The following is a 21,757-nucleotide window of genomic DNA, read 5'->3' on the forward strand; positions in this document are numbered from 1 at the left end:
TCATATGAAGAGAGCAATCACTGGAGAAGGACATCATGGTCATACGAAGAGAGCAATCACTGGAGAAGGACATCATGGTCATACGAAGAGAGCAATCACTGGAGAAGGACGTCATGGTCATACGAAGAGAGCAATCACTGGAGAAGGACGTCATGGTCATACGAAGAGAGCAATCACTGGAGAAGGACGTCATGGTCATACGAAGAGAGCAATCACTGGAGAAGGACATCATGGTCATACGAAGAGAGCAATCACTGGAGAAGGACATCATGGTCATACGAAGAGAGCAATCACTGGAGAAGGACGTCATGGTCATACGAAGAGAGCAATCACTGGAGAAGGACGTCATGGTCATACGAAGAGAGCAATCACTGGAGAAGGACATCATGGTTGGAAGAATAGAAGGAACAAGGTGAAAAGCAAGACCAGCAAAAGGATGGCTTGATAACAGCGGAGAAGACCCTGGTGGACCTCTCGGTTTGCAGATCGATCTTCCTACAGATCGTTCATCTATTAAGTCACCATGGCTCGAGGTTGAGCCAAAGACCATCAAATATTAATAATGTCAACTAGTGCCCTACAAGCCAGCAGCTGCCCCATAACCGTTGCCTACATTATTCAGCAGCTCCATAACGATCATCTACAACATTATCCAGTACCTAAACTGTAGCGCCCTATAAGTCACCAACAATGCCAGCAAGCATGGCCACCTTACCAGCTCCACATGCCTTCCACCTGTGTTACTAGCTTGTGTTGGTCCCTCCACTACACAATGTATTGATGCCTGAGCACCTGACACCAGGTCTAAATATGCTTATTTTAAAGGCCAACAAATTGGATGCCGGGACTCCCGCTAATGGGCCACGTTTGGACAACACTATAGAAAGCTGAACCCTTCCAATATAAAACAACCCCCCCCCAAAAAATGTGATCCAAGTTGCAGTAACAAAAACTGCCACTACACAATGTATGGCGCTGTTCTGGGTCTATACTTTGTGCCCATCTGTCCACAGCAAATTGATGATGGGAGTGGGGCTGTCCAGGACTGATATTAATGTGGATGGGTTTTAAACCCCCGTCTCACACAGCGATCTCGCTGCTGAGTCACAAGTTTTGTGACGCAACAGTGATCTCACCAGCGAGATTGCTGTGTGAGACAGCAATCAGCGACCGGCCCCCCTGCCGGGTATCGCTGTGGAAATGTCTGGACCTTTTTTTGATCGCTTGTCTCCTGCATCGCTGCGTGACAGGCGGAGACCAGCGATCTGCCAGCTGGTAACTAAGGTAAACGTCGGGTTTCTAAGTGCTGCACGGCCCCTAGAAACCCAATGTGTACCTTGGTTACCAGCTCCCTGCATCAGCATGCTGGTGCGGATAACCGAGTGACGTGCGTCGCTTGTTACCCGCGTGTCGCTGGTCCTGATCGCTGGTGAAGCTGCCTGTTTGACAGCTCACCAGCAATCATGTAGCGACACACCAGCGATCCTGACAAGATCGTATCGTTGTCGGGATCGGTGGTGTGTCGTTATGTGTGACGGGGCCCTTAGACCTAGTGGTGCTGGTGTACTATTTTTTTTTTTTTTTTTAGAACTCCATATCGGAGTGGTCTTATAATCCCATTTGATTTTTTCCCTCATAGTTTGCACGGCGAGAAAAAGAGCCGCAGTTTTTTTTTTTTTTTAAATATATAAAACAATCTTTATTGATAATCATTAAAATTTCACAGATGGCATAAAAACAAAAAAAAAAAAAAAGTCCCTGATAATAAATTGAATTAAGGCACATGAAATCCCTTTGTGGAGAGAGTTCTCCTAGTGCAGATGTACACAGCCGCTCACCTTATAAATGCAGAGGGGTTGTGTGTTGATGGCAAAGCAAGATCTGGATATAAAAGCGCAGAAGAGACCGGGGGAAACGTGTGTGTAATATAGCAGTCGGAGCCAAGCCCTCTAGATTCAGGGGGTCCGGGCCTCGTGTCTGTATCCTGTTCGGCTGAAGCCGCTGATATTCCGCCACATCAAAGATCTGCTCAGGAGGAATACCAAGAAGGCAGCAGCGGTCATGTAATAAATGTCACCAATAACCGAGCTTACATTGCAGGAACACAGAGATTGAAGCTTTATTTTTTCCATTATAGGTGCTGTATAGTGCTGCCGATCCATGGGGTGAGGTGGTCCCAAGACCCTCGCTGATTAGTCAAAACACCGCTCCACAGACTTACTATTGTGGCCATACACCACTCATGCAAGAACTGTGTGCTTCATAGTGTTCTGAACACTCGTTGGGGGTCTCAGGGACCCAGGCCCACCCTACTGAACAGAACTACGCCACAAAGGGCATATAGACGTCCATGAAGCAGGATCGCCACTAGCAGGATCAGAGAGCCACGTTCAGTCAGACCCGAGTAGACCATTACATGGACAGCCATTTATCTGGATAGCTGTCATGCAATACTACATTCCACCTGTAGTGGTCAGTGCAGAGGAAATGCTTTCCCAGCCGCCATATTTTTTAAAGGGTTCCTTTAGTTTTGCACCCCCCCCTCCCCTCACTTTTTAAAAAGTTATCTATAAGTTTGCCAAATTGTACAAAAGCTGAATGCCAAGACATGATTAATCTCTGGCAGGTCTAGACCAATAACCACCATTGGTTAGGTGTTCAGTAGGTCTGAGACTGTGAATCCCCCGCCAAGTCTCAGTTACAGCATGATTGAGAACATTCATTAAACATTGTGCATGTCCAGCATGGAGCCATCCCACCTCAATCTATATGCACAGGACAATAACACCCCCCCACCCCCAGGCTCTTCTTACAGCTTTGGAATAGGTGTGGCAGACACGGCTATACTTTCAATTGCGCACTCGTTTGTGCCCCTCCGTATTCGGAAGAAACCCTTCTCCCCCCATGACTCCCCCCAGCTGTTCTTCACGATCCAGTACTTCTCGCCGGTATTGGAATCCGCTCCGTACCCCACCAGGAGAACCGCGTGGTTTGTTAATTGGAATGGGTTGAAGCGATCCTGCAGCCCCGTGTGGTGGTAGATGCCTCCTGAATAATACCCAAAGTCATCGTAAACCTCGAAGGCTACGGCTATAGGTCCTCCTGCAATCAACTCGTATTTCATGTAGGCTTCGTTGCAGCCCCCGTAGAACCCTCCCACGTAGTGATACTCGGAGGAGTAGTATCTGTAGTAGTTATCCTTCAGGGTACAGGGGGAGGAGTGGCCGGTGTATGGGAAATCAGACTCCTCTACGATACCGTAGTCCTGGATGTATTTGCCAGAGATCAGGTAAGGGAAGCCACCGTCACAGCCTGCAATGAAGAGACATGAAAGTGAAGAATGTCACACAGTGTGCAAGAACATCGAGGAAGGTCGGCCAAAAGACAATACTAAAGGCAAAAATATAGCCATCTTTCTTGGATGGTGAAACAGCTGTATGAACTTGGCCTAAATATTAAAAGGAGCTTATAATCCAATAGTAATCCCAATATAATGGAGAGCACACCTAAGTGTTTGACTTCTGATCATCATGCAATAAGTGTATAAAGACAATAAAAGTTAAATAATTAAAAATAAAGACGCCCCGAAAGCAAGAAGAGGCCGATGAGAGACACAAAATAACGTCCCTCAAGATGAAGTAGGGTCTAAACTAGAGGCCAATGTGGTCAGGGATGTGGAGTCAGTAAGCCAAACCTCCGACTCCTTAAAGGGAATCTGTCACCCCATTTTTCGAGTATCAGCTGCCGGCACCGACATCAGGGGCTTATCTACAGTATTCTGTAATGCTGTAGATAAGCCCCCTATGTAATCTGAAAGAGAAGAAAAAAAAAGTTATATTATACTCACCGGGGGGGGCGGTCCTGTCTTCATCCGATTGGTGTTGCGGTCCAGCGCCTCCCATCTTCTAACGGTGACGTCCTCTTTGCTGCCTGTCGTGGCTCCAGCGCAGGCTCACTGCTCTGCCCTGTTGAGGGCAGAGCAGAGTCCTGCAGTGCGCAGGCGCCGGGAGAGGTCAGAGAGGCCCAGCGCCTGCGCACTGCAGTACTTTACTCTGTGCAGTGCGCCTGCGTCACAACAGGCAGCAAAGAGGTCATCACCGTTAGAAGATGGGAGCCGCCGGACCACAACACCCATCGGACCAAGACCGGCCCGCCCCCCCCCAGTGAGTATAACTCCTTTTTCTTCCAGATTACATAGGGGGCTTACCTACAGCATTACAGAATGCAGTAGATAAGACCCTGATGTCAATGCCGTCAGCTCAGAGCAAAAGTGGGGTGACAGATTCTCTTTAATTTCCACGACAGACTGACTCCACAGCCCTGAATGTGGTGACATTTTATTTTTGGGCATGTCTAACTAAATTTATAAAGGTGCATCCTAGTCAATCAATCTTGTGAAGTACATTGCACCATTTGTGCATATATTACATCCAATCTCCATCGCTCCAACCTCCAGGATATACAGTGGTGTTCAGAAGTCTTGCATAGGCCAAATTGATTTTTTTCAAGTTTAAAACATTTTCTGTGAAATATCTTCGACACTACTGTGACATGTTATATAGGGGTGCGTACAGAATTCCATTTTTTGCCATTCGTAAGATTTTTAGCTTTTGAAGTAGTTTCCTCTGCATTAAAAAAAAAGTCACAACTCAATGTTGTACAAATTCAGACTCAAAAACTAGCCAATCACCGATTATTCTCGTGTGACCAAGCCTAAAGCGGGATGTGGTAGACAATCACAACTGATGCTTTACGATTTGTTGGTTTATCTAGAGACCAGGAGATCCAATTAGGATGGCAGCCTTCAGATTTTTGACAGCGGAGGATCGTGTGCGAGGTGTGGTAGTGCACGGAGGAGAGGGACATTCTGGCCCACACATTGCAGGAAAGGTTGTAATAGCTTTGCAGAAACAAACAGCTTGGAATATCTCTGTACAGGCCCAGATCTGATCATCCCAGAAAGTCATCGAAAAGGGAGGATAGAGTACCAAGACCATCCATTGGCAATTGAAAGCTCACCAAGCCTCTGCGAGAATGGCAAGAAAAGGGAGGTAGCAACATCAACTGTTAGGTAGAGAAGTTTGGAAGCAGATTTGTAAAGCTGCAAGGCGGAAAAGAACCTATACAAAGACAAAAGCGAAAACTGTGGGCATTGAAATATGGAGAAAGGAGGAGTTGAAGAATTGGTCATTTAGTGATGAAAGCGCATTTTGGGAAATGAAGACAAGTCATACATGAGAAGGTTCCCGCATAAAGAGAACAAGCCAGAATGTTTGGGCTCCTCTGCGAAACATCTGATGAAAGTAATGGTGTGGGGCTCCTCGGCAGACAATGGTGTCGGAAGGCTTTGTGTTGTGGAGGGTATGGTTAGTGCAAAAAAATTAAAATGTATGACACATTGAGGAATTACAAAAACAAACATGTATCTCCAGTTTTAATGAAGTATGTAAAAGTTTTTTTTCCCCAAGCCAATGCTGGACTTTTGACCACAACTTTACATTTTCATTATCAATCCTTGGTAGTACTCTGATATCAGGTGGCTACCTCTTGCATTATCTTATATTTGTATCTCTCATTGGCCTCTCCTTATTTCTAGATTTTAATCTCTCAAAGTTGTGTACCCTATTTATATACATATTTAATTTCGGATTATGGAGTAACATCATATTTTTAGCCGAAATTTGGACCACAATGGCTGAACCGGCTGCGAGGCTATCGAGTGTTGAGTTTGGGTCAAAAGAGTTCATACATTCAGCTTGTGAAACTAGCAAAAAAAAAAAAAAAAAAAAAAAAAAAAAAAAAAAAAAAAAAAAAGGCATCATGGCTCCATGCAGCCACAACTAGAGGGAGCACAAGCACATATGGCTCAAGTCTTGGATTGCGACATGCAGATGTGTGGATGCAGCCCATGTATGGACTGTGATGCCGGATTGGATGTAAGTTGGATCTGAACTTCACCTCATAGGTTTTTTTTCCAAGCTGCCAAGTTTAGGTTGAAAGACTTATGGCCGATCTGTGAATCAGATGTCTGAACGTGGCCCATCTCATTATGGCTCACATTGAAGCGAGTATGTATGCATGTAATCATCACACACAGTGGAAATTAGACTCAGTCTCCATCCAGTTTGTGCTCACATGACTGTCATTCACTTATTGTCCTTCATGCTCAAGAAGGACAGTATTACTGCCCATTCCTTGGTCATGATGGTAATCACAGAAAACCTGTGAGCAGACCAGAAGTTACAATACCACCAAGCACAAGCAGTTTAATTGGCACATGAAAATCTTTAAAGAGCTTGGCATCCAGTCTTCCACAGTTCCAAAATATTATCCCCTTCATGACCCATAGGTATGAAGAATTTATTAGCATTTGAAGTATGTACTAGCATTTGAAGTGGTCTCAGTGCCAGCACGACAGATGATATGATCAGCTGTTGTGTCCCTATCAGCTGTGGGTGGAATCGTAATCCGCCTGCATCTGTTAAACGCCACTGTCAATCTCTGTCAGCGGCATTTAACAAGCGAACACCAGAAGCGTGTCACATGATCGCGGTGAGCCGATAGGTTGACATGACAGCTGGGGATCTGCAGGAGATCCCTGTACTTGTCATTGCCAATCTGCTATGAGCGCCGCCCCATGGTCACCATTCATACCAGATGATCATTTCTGCTACACATAGCATAGGTGAAGTCCTGCTCTGTCACCTAAGCGATCAGAAGATCACAGCTCTTAGTCCCTTAAGGAAACTATTGCAGTAAAAAAAAAAAAAAAAAAAAAAAAATTGTTAGAACACAACCTTATATATCCTTATGGATAGAGAGTCAGAGGCTTCGCTCTTCTCCTGAATAGCAGAAAGCAGTGTCTATCAGCCGCTCCTTACATAAGAGACCTGGCTGTGGGCAAAGTGACCGAGCATGCGAGTCAACCGGCAGTCGGCTCATCAGGAGGACGTGCACATTGCTGGACATCGGACTTGCCAAGTATTCCATCCATTACGCCAGGGTTAAGGATGTGCGGTTTTACGTCAGAGGCCACTTACCTTGGGAGTAGTTACTGCAGGAGACCACCTGTTGGGTGCTCAGTACGGGCTTTTGTTGAAGTTTGGTCATCACACGGATACGAGCTTCCAACATTCCCATGGTCGCGAAGGCGTAACAGCTGCCACAAGATGCTGCGTAAAAAACATGGGTCAGTCTTCCCCTCCCCGGTCTAATTCTGAAGAACTAGACTGTCTGGTAACAGTACCTTGATTCCTAACAGGGCTGACAAAGTTGTACCCCTCAACATCACGCCAATCCCAAGCATTGGGGAGACCTTGAAATTTTTCATCGGTGGGCAGAGGAGCCGGAGGTGGAATGCTGCGAGATCACAGGAAAACAAATACGCTTTTATTCCCCCAAAACATAAACCCCCTCCCCACAAAATAACCTGAAGACTACAGGTACAGGCCAATGTATGGTGCACTACCGGCATTTGACCCATCGTAGTGCAGTAAGTGCAGCACAATGAGGAGATACCACGGCACCAGGACTTCAGGAGTCTCATCTACAGATTGACTTACTTTGGAATTTTAGATTTACGTCCGCCGGCTCGTCTCAGAAGATCCTCCATTGACAGCCCGTCCAATTCAGGGTACACCCTCGCAGTCCAAGATTTCTGGACCGAGTTTATTTGTTGCACAAACCCATGGTTGCTTTTGAAGGTTGAGCGTGAGGTCCTGAAGAAGGGTGAAAATTAGTTTATATACATTCATACTGGATAAAAAGGGACATGCCTAAGAAGGAAAAAAACAAAAAAAAAAAAAAAAAAAACCGCAACCACAATATCAAGTGCACAAAAAGTCATATCTATCCCAAAATGGTATAAAAAAAAAAAAAGTATTCTTGGCCCAAAAATAAAGTTATGGCTCTGGGAAAAGGCAAGAAAAAAAAAAAAATTAAAAAAAAATAAAGAAAATTAAACAGTGGAAAGGAAACTGGCAGCGTCATGAAGGGGTTAGGACTCAGACCACAATGCACAGACTTGGCCGTGGATTTCCTGACCTGAACGAGACAGCCTTGTATGAAGATGTATGAAGGGGTCATTGGCCGATCAGAAGAGCCGCGGCCAAGACTGTGCATGGTGGTCCGATCTGATCACTGCAGACCAGAGCCGCTGGCATGAGCTCCACTACTCTACAAGGAGAGGTTGCGTTACCTCTGCTAGTCAAAGGCGTTCTGTTTGCAAGCTGTATAGCAAAAAAGGCCACTGCAGAGGTGGCTGGTAAAAAAGGCAATGAACAAAAAATTTAAAAAACAGCCCTGAATGGTCTTGAGATTAAACCTATAAAAGAAATCTCTATATTCTTTAGTAAATAGTTGCTCTTTCGTTCAAACATTTTGCGATGTTTTACCCATGAGAAGCTTTAAACCCCTTCAATTAGAAGTAGTAATACATCTATGCATGAACATAACCATCACGCCCTTAATTTAGGCATCAGCATAATTATACCCAATCATAGAATCAAGGAATAAAGTTATTTCTATTACACAATGTTTGCCGTAAAGAAAACAGCGAAGAACAGAAGTAGAAATCCAGATTTTTTTTTTTTTTTTTAATCATGTCACCCACTTAGCATTTACTTCTCTGAAAAAAAAATATATATATATATATTTTTAGTGTACAGTAAATGGCGCCATTCCAACTTGGCCCACATATGGAGTGAGATTAGGACAGACTCACTAGTGATGAGGGGAGGTGGGGGGGGGATTGCTTGGGTACGTCAGACAATCCCTGGCTGGCTAACAGTCGTGAATCATGAGGACCTCGAACAGGTCACTCGAGCACCTGCGATACACAAGGACCCTCTGCAATGTGGGGTAGTGAGTACTTGCGCTAATCACCAATCATAACCTCTTGGCCCACAACCATTTATACTACAAGACTCACCATCCTCCTTCCTTGGGAAACGGCACGGGGTTCACTTTTATACCAGACCGGGAGGAGGCTTTCTTGGCGACGAAGCAGGCCCAGTTATTCCCCAGCACATCGTGCACCCAGCCGGGGAAGGTGTCGTGGCAGTAACTGGTGACGTTCGTCTCATGTTGCTCATACTGAAAGTGAAGAAAACGGGAGTTACGCGGCCGACCACAAGCACCAGACTCCCCGCGATGGTCCTCAAGTACAATCCATACAAGATCACCTACGATCATTCTATCCCTCCCCACCCAACCTCCTGAACCAGCCTTAGGTCCTGGGTTGTGGAAACCACATTATTATTCCCCATTTATAAGGGGTCTGTAGGCAAAAAGAGTGACATGGGGTAAAAGTACATCTGGCCTCTACTTTCACGTTTCTTCAAAATTTATGCTGGAAGAATTAGGGGACTTCCTACACTTTGTTTGAAGCCTGCTACCATGGAGTCACATAGGTCTGCCTGGGGGTTGTAGACTCAAAATGAAAAGGTTGGCAAACGGGCCTCATTTTATATATTAAATGCAGCACTAGGATCAGACAGCCGTATAGGAATGCAATGCTGGACTGGATATGGGTCTACAAGTTTGGGTCAGAGCAGTGGTCGGTCCAGGATATTGTGGTCTCCACAAACTGAAATGTGGCCATCTGAACCACAGACTTAAGGCGTCATTATAGAAAGGTCATGTATAATGGAACCACCTGAGCTTCCCTGCAGACCTGAGTGAGTGTCTCCACTCAGGACCTTCCCTCTTTCTCCTAGAAATCCCGATTAGTCCACACATACCTTAAAAAAGGCAAACCACTTGTAGCCGCCGATCACGACTTCAAAGCCTTGGTTGTAGATGATGGTAACAAAGCCGACATTCCCCATATCATCTTCAGCGGTGTCCAGCGGTCTTATAGTGACCCGAGTTGTCGTCTCCACCGGCCCTAGAATAACGAGAGCGTTACGACTTCGTGATGTGAAGCCACCGCGCCACACAAGGCCATATTCCAGATCGCCTCCAGGATTTATAAGCTGAAAGATCCACATTACAGAAACCAGAGAAGGATCCGGCACAACGCACTCATGCACATGTTTTATTCAAGGTTCTTTTATCCTTTGTGATTACATATTTATATTAGGCCATTGGGCCATACCCTTTTTACTGCTCTTCCATATCACATTATACTATTCCACTATAATTCCAAAAGTTTATCGCTTTATTTAATAAGGAAAAACCTCCTCAATTGTAGACTTTTTTTTTTTTAACAAATATTAAGGATGGCCCGTGACTTTCTGCCATTTTTTAAACTTTGTCCCTCTGTGTATTTGAGTTTGATATCCCTGCCTTAAAGGGTTTGTTCTCATCATGATAAAGGGTTACAATAGCATTGAGGTTGTAAAGACAAAAAAACTTTACAATTTTACTTTTGATTAAAAATCCTCTCCATTCTCAAGAACAGACCTCTACTACAATTGACAGCTAGTACCTTTGGCTTGGAGTGCAGCGCTTACAAGCTCTTTGATACTGACTATAGCGCGCTAATGTACGAGCTGTCTTTCTAATTTAAAACCTCAGTATTCGGGGCACTCTGCGAAAAATAAGTGGGGTTTTGGATTGCAGTTTGGGCACTAGGTCTCTAAAAGGTTCACCCACCATCACTAATCTACCACAACAGGGCTCGGTGTTATGAATGAGTCACCGAGGAGGAAAAACAAGCTAAGCCACAGAAGACCAGAGAGGTTGGTAACTAAGCAGATTGCAGACCCCTGATCCTATCCACACAACTAGCAGTAGCCGTGGAGCGTACCTACGATGATCCTAGATGCCTTGTCACAGCCAGAGAACTAAATAAGCCTAAAGCAAGAAAAGGGGAAATCAAACTGCCCCAGGGCAGACCCCAAAGCAATAGACAGCCCCCAAACATGTATTGTCGGTGAGACGAGATGAAAACACAAACACAGATAGAAAAATAGGCTGAGCAAACGATGGGGCCCACACTAACTAGAAAGGACAGGAAAGGAAAGATGCTGTCCGCAATCACACACAAAACCCTGCCAAAAAATGTCCAACACTTTCTGATAACAAAAACTCTGAAGACGCTAGACTTCAATTCCCAATATCAGCACTCTGGTATATTCTGAAGACAGAGCAAAAAGAGACCAATCTGATCAGGGACAAAAAGCGAACTGGCATAAACAGACATAAGAATGGAAATTAAGCACAGCCCCAGCAGGGGTTGGCTGACCACAAAAACTGAGTAAACCAGACCAAAACTCATGTGAAAAAATAGCAGAGCACACTTAGCTTGAGAAGGCAGGAACAGAACTGAAAACCAGAACCTCAAGAAAAAAAAGTCACCAGCACAAAATTAGGGAGTCGGCTGTCTTAAATCCAATCAGAGACTCCTGATGTCCACTCACAGTCCTCCTCCTCAGGTGGCAGGTCTCTGCCATTTAGATCAGCTTCATTACCTACTGTCACCACTAGAGGGAGCCAGGATGGAGAACTCATGACTCCTGTCAACACAGCCAGCTCCACCACCCTCACCAGAAGCCAGAGGTAAACCAGAAAATGAGTTCACAACAATACCCCCCCTTGAGGAGGGGTCACCGAACCCTCATCCACACCACCAGGCCGTTCAGGATTGGCCCGGTGAAAAGCACGAACCAATCTATCGGCATGAATGTCAGAGGCAGAGACCCAAGAATTGTCCTCCTGGCCATAACCTTTCCACTTGACCAAATACTGGAGTCTTCGTCTAGCCAGACGAGAATGCAGTATTTTCTCTACCTCATTCCACATTACCTTCAATCAACACAGGGTCAGGAGGTGCCGCCATAGGAACCACTGACTCAACAAACCTCTTCAACAGAGACTTATGAAACACGTTATGGATCTTAAACGTAACTGGAAGAGCCAATCGAAAAGAAATCGGGTTAAGAATCTCCAAAATCCTATAAGGTCCAATAAATCTTGGCTTGAACTTTGGAGACGCAACCTACAGAGATATTTTTTGACGACAACCAAACCACATCACCCACTTTAAACTGGGGACCAATGGTCCTATGCTGGTTGGAAAACCGCTGGGCCTTATCTTGAGAGAGGGACTACTTATCCACCATTTGGTCCCAAATCTGCTGCATTCTCTCTACCACAGTGTCAACACCTGGGCAGGCTGAAGATTCCACTTGCCCTGAAGAAAATCAAGGATGAAACCCAAAGTTACAGAAAAAGGGCAACATCAATATGGCAGAACTAGCTCTATTATTTAGGGCGAATTTGGCCAAGGGCAAAAATGAGACCCAATCATCCTGATCAGCAGACATAAAACATCTCAAATAGGACTCCAAAGTCTGGTTTGTTCTCTCAGTCTGCCCATTGGTCTGTGGGTGAAACGCAGAGGAGAAGGATAACTGAATTCCCAGCTTGGAACAAAAGGCTTTCCAAAGTCTGGAGACAAACTGGACTCCTCTGTCCGACACAATGTTCTCAGGAATCCCATGCAACCGAACCACCTGTTGTAAAAACAAGGGCACCAACTCTGAGGAAGATGGCAGCTTTGGGAGTGGTACAAGATGGACTATCTTAGAAAATCTATCACAAATCACCCAGATAACAGTCATTCTCTGAGAGACAGGAAGATCAGAAATAAAATCCATTGAGATATGGGTCCATGGCCTCTTGGGCACCGGCAAGGGCATAAACAACCCACTAGAACAGGGTTTAGACCGGGAACAAGTCCCACAAGACTGCACAAAATTCCTGACATCACGAGATAAGGTGGGCCACCAAAAAGACCGACTCCCCAAATAGCTGGTACCAAAAATACCTGGATGACCAGCCAACGTGGAGCAATGAACTTCGGACATCACTCTCTTCCTCCACTGGTCAGGAACATACAATTTTCCCATAGGACAACGCTCAAGTTTGTCCTCCTGAAATTCTTCCAGAGCACGTCTCAACTCGGGCAAGATGGCAGAAAGAACTACCTCCTCACCTAGGATGGTAGTAGGTTTGGTCACAATAGGAGAATCAGCAAAGAAACTCCTAGAAAGGGCGTCTGCCTTAACATTCTTAGTGCCCGGAAGAAAGGAGACCACAAAATCAAAACGCGTGAAAAACAAGGCCCACCTAGCCTGTCTAGGATTCAAGTGTTTGGCCGACTCCAGGTAAATCAAGTTCTTGTGGTCAGTGAGGACCAAAACTTGATGTCTAGCTCCCTCCAACCAATGTCTCCACTCCTCGAATGCCCACAATTCCCCGATTCCCCACATCATAGTTGCGTTCAGATGGGGAGAACTTTCGGGAAAAGAAAACACTGGGATTCATTTTAGAAGTCACCGGATCATTTTGGGACAAAACAGCTCCTGCACCAATCTCCAAAGCATCTACCTCTACCTGAAATGGAAGTGAGACATCAGGTTGCCGTAAAACCGGAGAAGTGAACCTCCGCTTCAGCTCTTGAAATGCCAAAACAGCCTCTGGAGACCAATTCAGCACATCAGCGCCTTTCTAGGTCAGATCAGTCAATGGTTTGGCAATACCAGAAAAATTAGATATAAAATTTACGATAAAAATTAGCAAAACCCAAAAACTTCTGGAGAGCATTCAAAGAAGTGGGCTGAACCCAATAATAAATGGCCTGTACCTTGGCCGGGTCCATTTCAATAGTTGACAGAGACAAAATAAATCCCAAAAATGAAATCCTCTGTACACCAAAAAGGCATTTCAATTCCTTAACATACAGGGAATTCTCCCTCAAAATCCGGAACACAGTCCGAACATGTTCCACATGAGAATCCCAATCACTGGAAAAGATCAGAATATCATCCAAATAGATGATCAAAAACTTATCCACAAACAAAGTCCCGGAAAATATTCATGAAGGATTGGAAGACAGAAGGGGCATTAGTGAGCCCAAAAGGCATCACCAGGTACTCAAAATGTCCCTCCGGAGTATTAAACGCCGTCTTCCATTCATCCCCATGCTTGATGCGAATAAGATTATATGCCCCCCTGAGGTCAAGCTTAGTAAACGAGCAGGCACCTTTAACTCTGGAGAATAAAGCAGAAATCAGGGGTAACGGATACTGATATTTAACCGTAATCTTGTTAAGGGAACGACAGTCAATACAAGGCCTTAATGAACCATCTTTCTTAGCCACAAAAAAAACCCCAGCACCTAAGGGTGATGAGGACGGTCTAATATGACCCTTCTCCAACGACTCCTTAATATAAGATTGCATAGCCTCGTGTTCAAGTACAGATAAGTTGAAAAGCCGACCCTTGGGAAATTTACACCCAGGCCTCAACTCAATTGCACGGTCATAACTCTTATGAGGAGGCAGGGACGCAGACTCACTCTCACTAAATACATCATAAAAATCAGCCAAATAGTCAGGATCATCATGAGACTGAGGAGAGGTGGAGAAAACAGGAGCGTCCCTAAGAACACACTGACAACCCCAACTCACCATAGACACAGATTTCCAATCCAAAACTGGATTATGGATTTGCAACCAGGGAAAACCCAGAATAGTATCATGCAAATTATGCAGTACCAAAAATTTACAATTTTCTTGGTGGTCTGGGGCGACCTGCTTTGTCACCTGGGTCCAAAACTGAGGTATATTCTCCGCCAAAGGAGTAGCATCAATACCCCTCAAAGGAATAGGCGTCCGCAGAGGTATCATGGGAAAACCACAACGTTTAGCAAAATCCAAATCCATCAGATTCAAAGCCGCTCCCGAATCCACAAAAGCCTTGGCGGAAAATGTGGATAAGGAGCAGATCAGAGTAATTGCCAAAAGAAAATTAGGTTGTACGCCACCCACAGCAAATATGTGCGCAAAACATTTCTCTCGTTTAGGGCAGACAGAAATAATATGAGAGGCATCTCCACAGAAAAAACACAGCTTATTACGCCTTCTATACTCCTGACGTTGCACCCTAGACAAAACCATCACATTGCATAGGTTCAGACATTTGTTGAAAAGGCGGCAACACCTCTCGTGTAGTTTTACGTTCACGTAAACGCCGATCAACTTGAATGGCTAATGACATAGAATCGTCAAGACCAGAGGGAACAGGAAATCCCACCATAACATCTTTCACGGTTTCTGATAAACCCTTGCGAAAGAGCTGCCAAGGCACCAACATTCCATGTTAAGGACCGCCCACTTTTGGAATTTTTGACAGTATAACTCTGCAGAATCCTGACCCTGGTTCAATGCCAATAGGGCTGTCTCAGCTTGATCAATAGTATTAGGGTCATCATACAACAACCCCAAGGCTTGAAAAAAATGCATCCACATTAGTCAGAATAGGATTTTCAGGTGTCAAAGAAAAAGCCCAATCCTGGGGATCGCCACGCAGCAAAGAGATGACAATTTTAACCTGCTGCGCAGAGCTCCCCGATGAGCTAGGCTTCAAGGCAAGAAATAATTTACAATTATTCTTAAAATTCAAAAATTTAGACCGATCCCCAGAAAACACATCAGGAGTAGGGATTTTTGGTTCAACAGCATGTGATTGAGAGAGATAGGCGGAAATTCCCCACACTTTAGCAGCAAGCTGCTGCACATGATCAGACAATTGCTTAATCTCCATTAAGGAAAAAATCCTCCTACGGCCCCAGCGCAGACCCCAAAGCAATAGACAGCCCCCAGACATGTATTGTCAGTGAGACAAGATGAAAACACAAACAGATAGAAAAATAGGCTGAGCAAACGATGGGGCCCACACTAACTAGAAAGGACAGGAAAGGAAAGATGCTGTCTGCAATCACGCACAAAACCCTGCCAAAAAAATGTCCAACACTTTCTGATAACAAAAACCCTGAAGTCGCTAGACTTCAATTCCCTATATCAGCACTCTGGTATATTCTGAAGACAGAGCAAAAAGAGACCAAACTGATCAGGGACAAAAAGCAAACTGGCATAAACAGACATAAGAATGGAAATTCAGCACAGCCCCAGCAGGGGCTGGCTGACCACAAAAACCTGAGTAAACCAGACAAAATCTCGTGAAAAAATAGCAGTGCACACTAAGCTTGAGAAGGCAGGAACAGAACTGGAAACCAGAACCTCAGGGCATGAAAATAATCACCAGCACAAAATTAGGGAGTCGGCTGTCTTAAATCCAGTCCAAGACTCCTGCTGTCCACTCACAGTCCTCCTCCTCAGGTGGCAGGTCTCTGCTATTTAGATCAGCTTCATTACCTACTGTCACCACTAGAGGGAGCCCGGATGGAGAACTCACGACTCCTATGTCAGCACAGCCAGCTCCACCACCCTCACCAGAAGCCAGAGGTAAAGAAAAGGAGTTCACAACAGCTCCGCCTACTGACAAGCACTTATTCTTGACATGATAAAGCCAATGAAAGGTCATTAGGGAGGAGAGAGTTGATTTACACTCCAATGGTCCCGAGCCCAGTCATTGCTTTTGCCCTTGCTAGGCCCCATGTCATCATGGATCATCAGGATACCAATTGATAAAGAAAATCAGACTGGACTTCAGACAAGGCCAGCTCATCTCGATCGGCCAAGAAAAAAAAAAACAAAAAAAAAAAAAAAAAAAAAAAAAAAAAAAAAAAAAACACAACCCAAGGCTCCAGGATTCGAGAGGAGCTCTTCTGGGAGAGGTTCTTCACTCTGGTATATAAAGTGAAACTCTGTAGGACATAAACACTGGGGCAATCTAGGTGGATATTCAACTTTAAACTAGTCTTAAATTATTCCTAAGCAGAGACTGCGCCAAAGTCTGACAGGTCCCTAGGGTAGAAGTCAGACTTAGCACTTGGGCTCCATTTACAAAGGCTTCCTTTCTTTGGAGACACTACAAATGCATCCTGACATGTAACACCAAAGACTCAGATGAGTGCACAGAGCTCAAAGACCCTGATACACAGTAGATGAAAGCTATCCAATCCCAGCGTTCACCTGTATGGCGGCCTCCTATGTCTCCCTGGCTGATTATGGTGGAGGAGAACAAAATCGAGCAAGTGAACTCTCATCGTTCGATCCTTTTAAAGTTCGGTGATACAAGCCACAGACCGCAACTTTCTACTCTTGAAAGTACATGAACACTTGGGGATGGGAGCTAGCCGAACGTTCATTTTACCAATCACTGACAATTCCCACCTGTAAGGTCAGCTATACTCTACCACTTTTTTGTCCCAAAGCTCGGACCCCCAAAACACACACATTGGCCGAAGAATGATGGTTCTGCAGATGGCCTTCTCTCCCGATTTCCCCCATACAGAGGAACAGTCGGTCCAGCGCTACTTTTTGTCTACAACAGCAGCTCATCTCCAGGAAGAACGAGAAGATCGGTTTTTGGGAGTCGGAGGAGGGTTGGGAGACCCCCTTGTACACAAGCAGTCGGCTGATTCTGCCGATAATGGCACGTCTGGCTCAGTCTCTACTTGACAGGGTGTTTAAATATTTGTCACAATCTGCTTTCCTCTGCAGCATTTGTCAGGGGGAAGAGTTGGGAGACCTCACCTCAAACATCAGATTGCTGACTCCCTCCTCCACACACCCAAAAGCATCAGGTTCAAACTTCCACACCGAGTTTGGGGATGGCTGCAGACAAAAGGAGTCATCATGTGACAACCTCTCTAAATAAAGGCATGATGCAAGTTAACTTTATTTTAATTCTCGGCCATTGGATGTTATTTTTATAGCAGCTCAGCTTCTGCCCCTCACTAAACAGTACCTAGAGTGGTGTGCTGATCTGGGGCTTTACTGCAGCCGCCTGACCTCACACCGGTCACAGCTAATCATGGCGCTCAGGACAAGACAGAACCCGTCCCCCAATATAACCTGTTAACATCACTTTACTATTGTGCAATGTGAACACAGAGGAAGCCAAAAACACCATGGCAGGATTAACCTTTTACCTGCTGGAAGCAGACAAAACCTGCAGTTACTTTGTGGCTATAAGTTACAGCGTCATGTAACATAATATAGAAAGTAGCAGCCGGGAGGCCGCTCAGCCAAACCGAAAGTACAAGGTAGAAGCACAAGAGTCGCCCACACAAAGCCGGACTGGGGCTCAGATGCTGCAGAACATCTCCCGCAACACTGTTATCCAGTTTATCAAGGGTCATAACGGGCAACCTACCACCTAGAAAGGCAAAATCTTACAATGAGACCCATAACTCTGGCAGCCATATTGATTGTCACCAAGCTCTGATAAAAAGGGGTTAATAAGATATTTGTCAGTTTCTATTTACAAGGTGATTTCCATCAGAATGCACCTTTGGAAAGATTAAGGAAAGAACATGTGAACTTCTAGTTTTATCGGACTTCCCTAACCAGCAGAGTCACAGCGATCATGTGGCCCGGGCCCCAGAGATCACAACCTAATGTATCACATCAGACAGGTGCGTGGGCGAGGAAGTGGCCAAATGACACATAGCCGAGCCGGACCACAAGGCTCACACTCCATCACACCCGATTATAGTCACTGAACACAGAGCTCACACTATTACCCCCCCCCCCATTATATCACTATGCCCCCAGGCACCAGAGCTCACACTATGCCCCTGGGCACCAGAGCTCACACTATTACTCCTCCATTATATCACTATGCCCCCCCATTATATCACTATGCCCCCGGACACCAGAGCTCACACTATTACTCCTCCATTATATCACTATGCCCCTGGGCACCAGAGCTCACACTATTACTCCTCCATTATATCACTATGCCCCCGGGCACCAGAGCTCACACTATTACTCCTCCATTATATCACTATGCCCCTGGGCACCAGAGCTCACACTATTACTCCCCCATTATATCACTATGCCCCCGGACACCAGAGCTCACACTATTACTCCTCCATTATATCACTATGCCCCTGGGCACCAGAGCTCACACTATTACTCCTCCATTATATCACTATGCCCCCGGGCACCAGAGCTCACACTATTACTCCTCCATTATATCACTATGCCCCTGGGCACCAGAGCTCACACTATTACTCCCCCATTATATCACTATGCCCCTGGGCACCAGAGCTCACACTATTACTCCTCCATTATATCACTATGCCCCCGGACACCAGAGCTCACACTATTACTCCTCCATTATATCACTATGCCCCTGGGCACCAGAGCTCACACTATTACTCCCCCATTATATCACTATGCCCCCGGACACCAGAGCTCACACTATTACTCCTCCATTATATCACTATGCCCCTGGGCACCAGAGCTCACACTATTACTCCTCCATTATATCACTATGCCCCCGGACACCAGAGCTCACACTATTACTCCTCCATTATATCACTATGCCCCCGGGCACCAGAGCTCACACTATTACTCCTCCATTATATCACTATGCCCCCGGGCACCAGAGCTCACACTATGCCCCCCATTATATCACTATTACCCCCCCCCCCCCATTATACCACTATTACCCCCCATTATATCACTATGTCCCCGGACACCAGAGCTCACACTATTACTCCCCCATTATATCACTATGCCCCCGGGCACCAGAGCTCACACTATGCCCCCCCATTATATCACTATGCCCCCGGGCACCAGAGCTCACACTATTACTCCCCCATTATATCACTATGCCCCCGGACACCAGAGCTCACACTATTACTCCCCCATTATATCACTATGCCCCCGGACACCAGAGCTCACACTATTACTCCCCCATTATATCACTATGCCCCCGGACACCAGAGCTCACACTATTACTCCCCCATTATATCACTATGCCCCCGGACACCAGAGCTCACACTATGCCCCCCCATTATATCACTATGCCCCCGGGCACCAGAGCTCACACTATTACTCCCCCATTATATCACTATGCCCCCGGGCACCAGAGCTCACACTATTACTCCCCCATTATATCACTATGCCCCCGGGCACCAGAGCTCACACTATTACTCCCCCATTATATCACTATGCCCCCGGACACCAGAGCTCACACTATGCCCCCCCCATTATATCACTATGCCCCCGGGCACCAGAGCTCACACTATTACTCCCCCATTATATCACTATGCCCCCGGACACCAGAGCTCACACTATTACTCCCCCATTATATCACTATGCCCCCGGACACCAGAGCTCACACTATTACTCCCCCATTATATCACTATGCCCCCGGACACCAGAGCTCACACTATGCCCCCCCCATTATATCACTATGCCCCCGGGCACCAGAGCTCACACTATTACTCCCCCATTATATCACTATGCCCCCAGGCACCAGAGCTCACACTATGCCCCCCATTATATCACTATTACCCCCCCCCCCCATTATACCACTATTACCCCCCATTATACCACTATACCCCCGGGCAGCAGAGCTCACACCTTATTACCCAGCAGCGGGCAGGGTTAGGGGGTCTGTGGTACCTTTGACTCTGCTTCTGCCCCCACCCCAGGTCGCACCCTCCTCCCCCTCTCACCCAGCTGGGAGCAGTCTATGTCGTTGGTGCGGGCCCCTCCTTTACTGGGGCTCACTCTGAACTCCCAGATCCCCTCCAGGTCCGGGAAGGAGCAGTTGGCCGGGGTGTCAGAGGCCGCAGGCCGGCTCCAGACCGCCAGCAGCGTAACCACCAGCACGGCGCTCAGAGACTCCATCTCCCAATCCTCCAACTACGGAAGGAAAGGAGCAGCGTGCAATGGTTAAATAGTGTCAGCGGTCACGTGACGCGGCGGAGGTGAGACAGTCATGCGACCTGAGGGCGGGGCCTCGCCGTGTGTAAAAATATGAGGCGGACGTTGATAGGAAATCCAAATATGGCGGCTCGCCTGTACAAGGAATGACAGGCGATTGGCTAGGAGCAAGTGCTCCACATTACAACCACCAATCAGCTTCCGGCTCTTAGGACTGAGTAAAATGAAAGCAGCTGTGATTGGTTGCTATGGGTAACAGGTTTTGGAAGATCCCATGACAACGGGCTGAATCCCCTTTTGAAACTTGTCCAAGTTCACACAAAGAGCCTGTGAACAAAAATGTTACAGAAAGAAATAGATTTTTTTTTGCCCAAAATTGATTTTGATGAATTTGGCACAAAAATGTCTTGAAATAGCACAAGCTAAAAATAAAAAAGTGACATAAAAATGACTCAAATGATGAATAAAGCCTGGAGGTTCTTCTAATGTTCATTTGCTTCAAAATCAACAGCAAAAAACGCCACATGAACATAAAAAAAATGCTTAGAAAAAAACCTTTTAGGGTATGTCTTCACGATGCATTTTTGTAGCTTTTTTTTGTCAAATCAAAAGTTGTTTTTTTACAGTACCAGCATATCTCATGCACACCAGTGTTATTTTTTTTTCCTGACTGAATTTGAAAACTGCACCTTTTTTCATAATTGCAGCGTTTTTTCACCAGGAGAAAGCAATGAGAAGGTGAAATCGGGCGTTTTTGCTGCGTTTTTGATGAATAAAACTAACTTTATTAAACACTAGTTGAAGAGCCCGGCATTGCCCGGCCATGGTAACTAACTAAAATCCCACATCATCCCGTCAGCCAGAGCCACCGGACTACTACCCCTAATATCCCACATCATCCCGTCAGCCAGAGCCACCGGACTACTACCCCTAATATCCCACATCATCCCGTCAGCCAGAGCCACCGGACTACTACCCCTAATATCCCATATTGTGCCATCAGCCAGAGCCACCGGACTACTACCCCTAATATCCCACATCATCCCGTCAGCCAGAGCCACCGGACTACTACCCCTAATATCCCACATCATCCTGTCAGCCAGAGCCACCGGACTACTACCCCTAATATCCCACATCATTCTGTCAGCCAGAGCCACCGG

The 21,757-nt window shown here is 45.9% G+C and overlaps 1 protein-coding gene across 1 annotated transcript; it reads right to left on the bottom strand.

Moving 5' to 3' along the window:
• Window positions 1-1,743: 1,743 nt before the first annotated feature.
• On the bottom strand, window positions 1,744-20,651 carry CTSC (cathepsin C). Its single transcript, XM_073569253.1, has 7 exons — window positions 20,387-20,651; window positions 9,741-9,886; window positions 8,930-9,093; window positions 7,563-7,718; window positions 7,247-7,359; window positions 7,041-7,172; window positions 1,744-3,312 (listed from the first exon to the last, which is right to left on the bottom strand). The coding sequence occupies exons 1-7, from the start codon at window positions 20,559-20,561 to the stop codon at window positions 2,810-2,812; spliced, it is 1,389 nt and encodes a 462-aa protein (XP_073425354.1). The 5' UTR covers window positions 20,562-20,651; the 3' UTR covers window positions 1,744-2,809.
• Window positions 20,652-21,757: the final 1,106 nt, after the last annotated feature.

This window comes from Dendrobates tinctorius, unplaced genomic scaffold (genome assembly GCF_039654945.1).
Source record: "Dendrobates tinctorius isolate UK_male_01 unplaced genomic scaffold, ASM3965494v1 ptg000023l, whole genome shotgun sequence".
NCBI classification, from domain to species: domain Eukaryota; kingdom Metazoa; phylum Chordata; class Amphibia; order Anura; family Dendrobatidae; genus Dendrobates; species Dendrobates tinctorius.

What these genes read in the sequence shown, in the direction of transcription:
- CTSC (XM_073569253.1), bottom strand. Translation starts at nt 20,561, where the DNA reads ATGGAGTCTCTGAGCGCCGTGCTGGTGGTTACGCTGCTGGCGGTCTGG. An exon ending in CATAGACTGCTCCCAGCTGG is followed by an intron (nt 9,887 to 20,386) that starts GTGAGAGGGGGA and finishes TCGTTATTCTAG; the next exon opens with GGCCGGTGGAGACGACAACT. An exon ending in CGTAAATCTAAAATTCCAAA is followed by an intron (nt 7,360 to 7,562) that starts GTAAGTCAATCT and finishes GTGATCTCGCAG; the next exon opens with CATTCCACCTCCGGCTCCTC.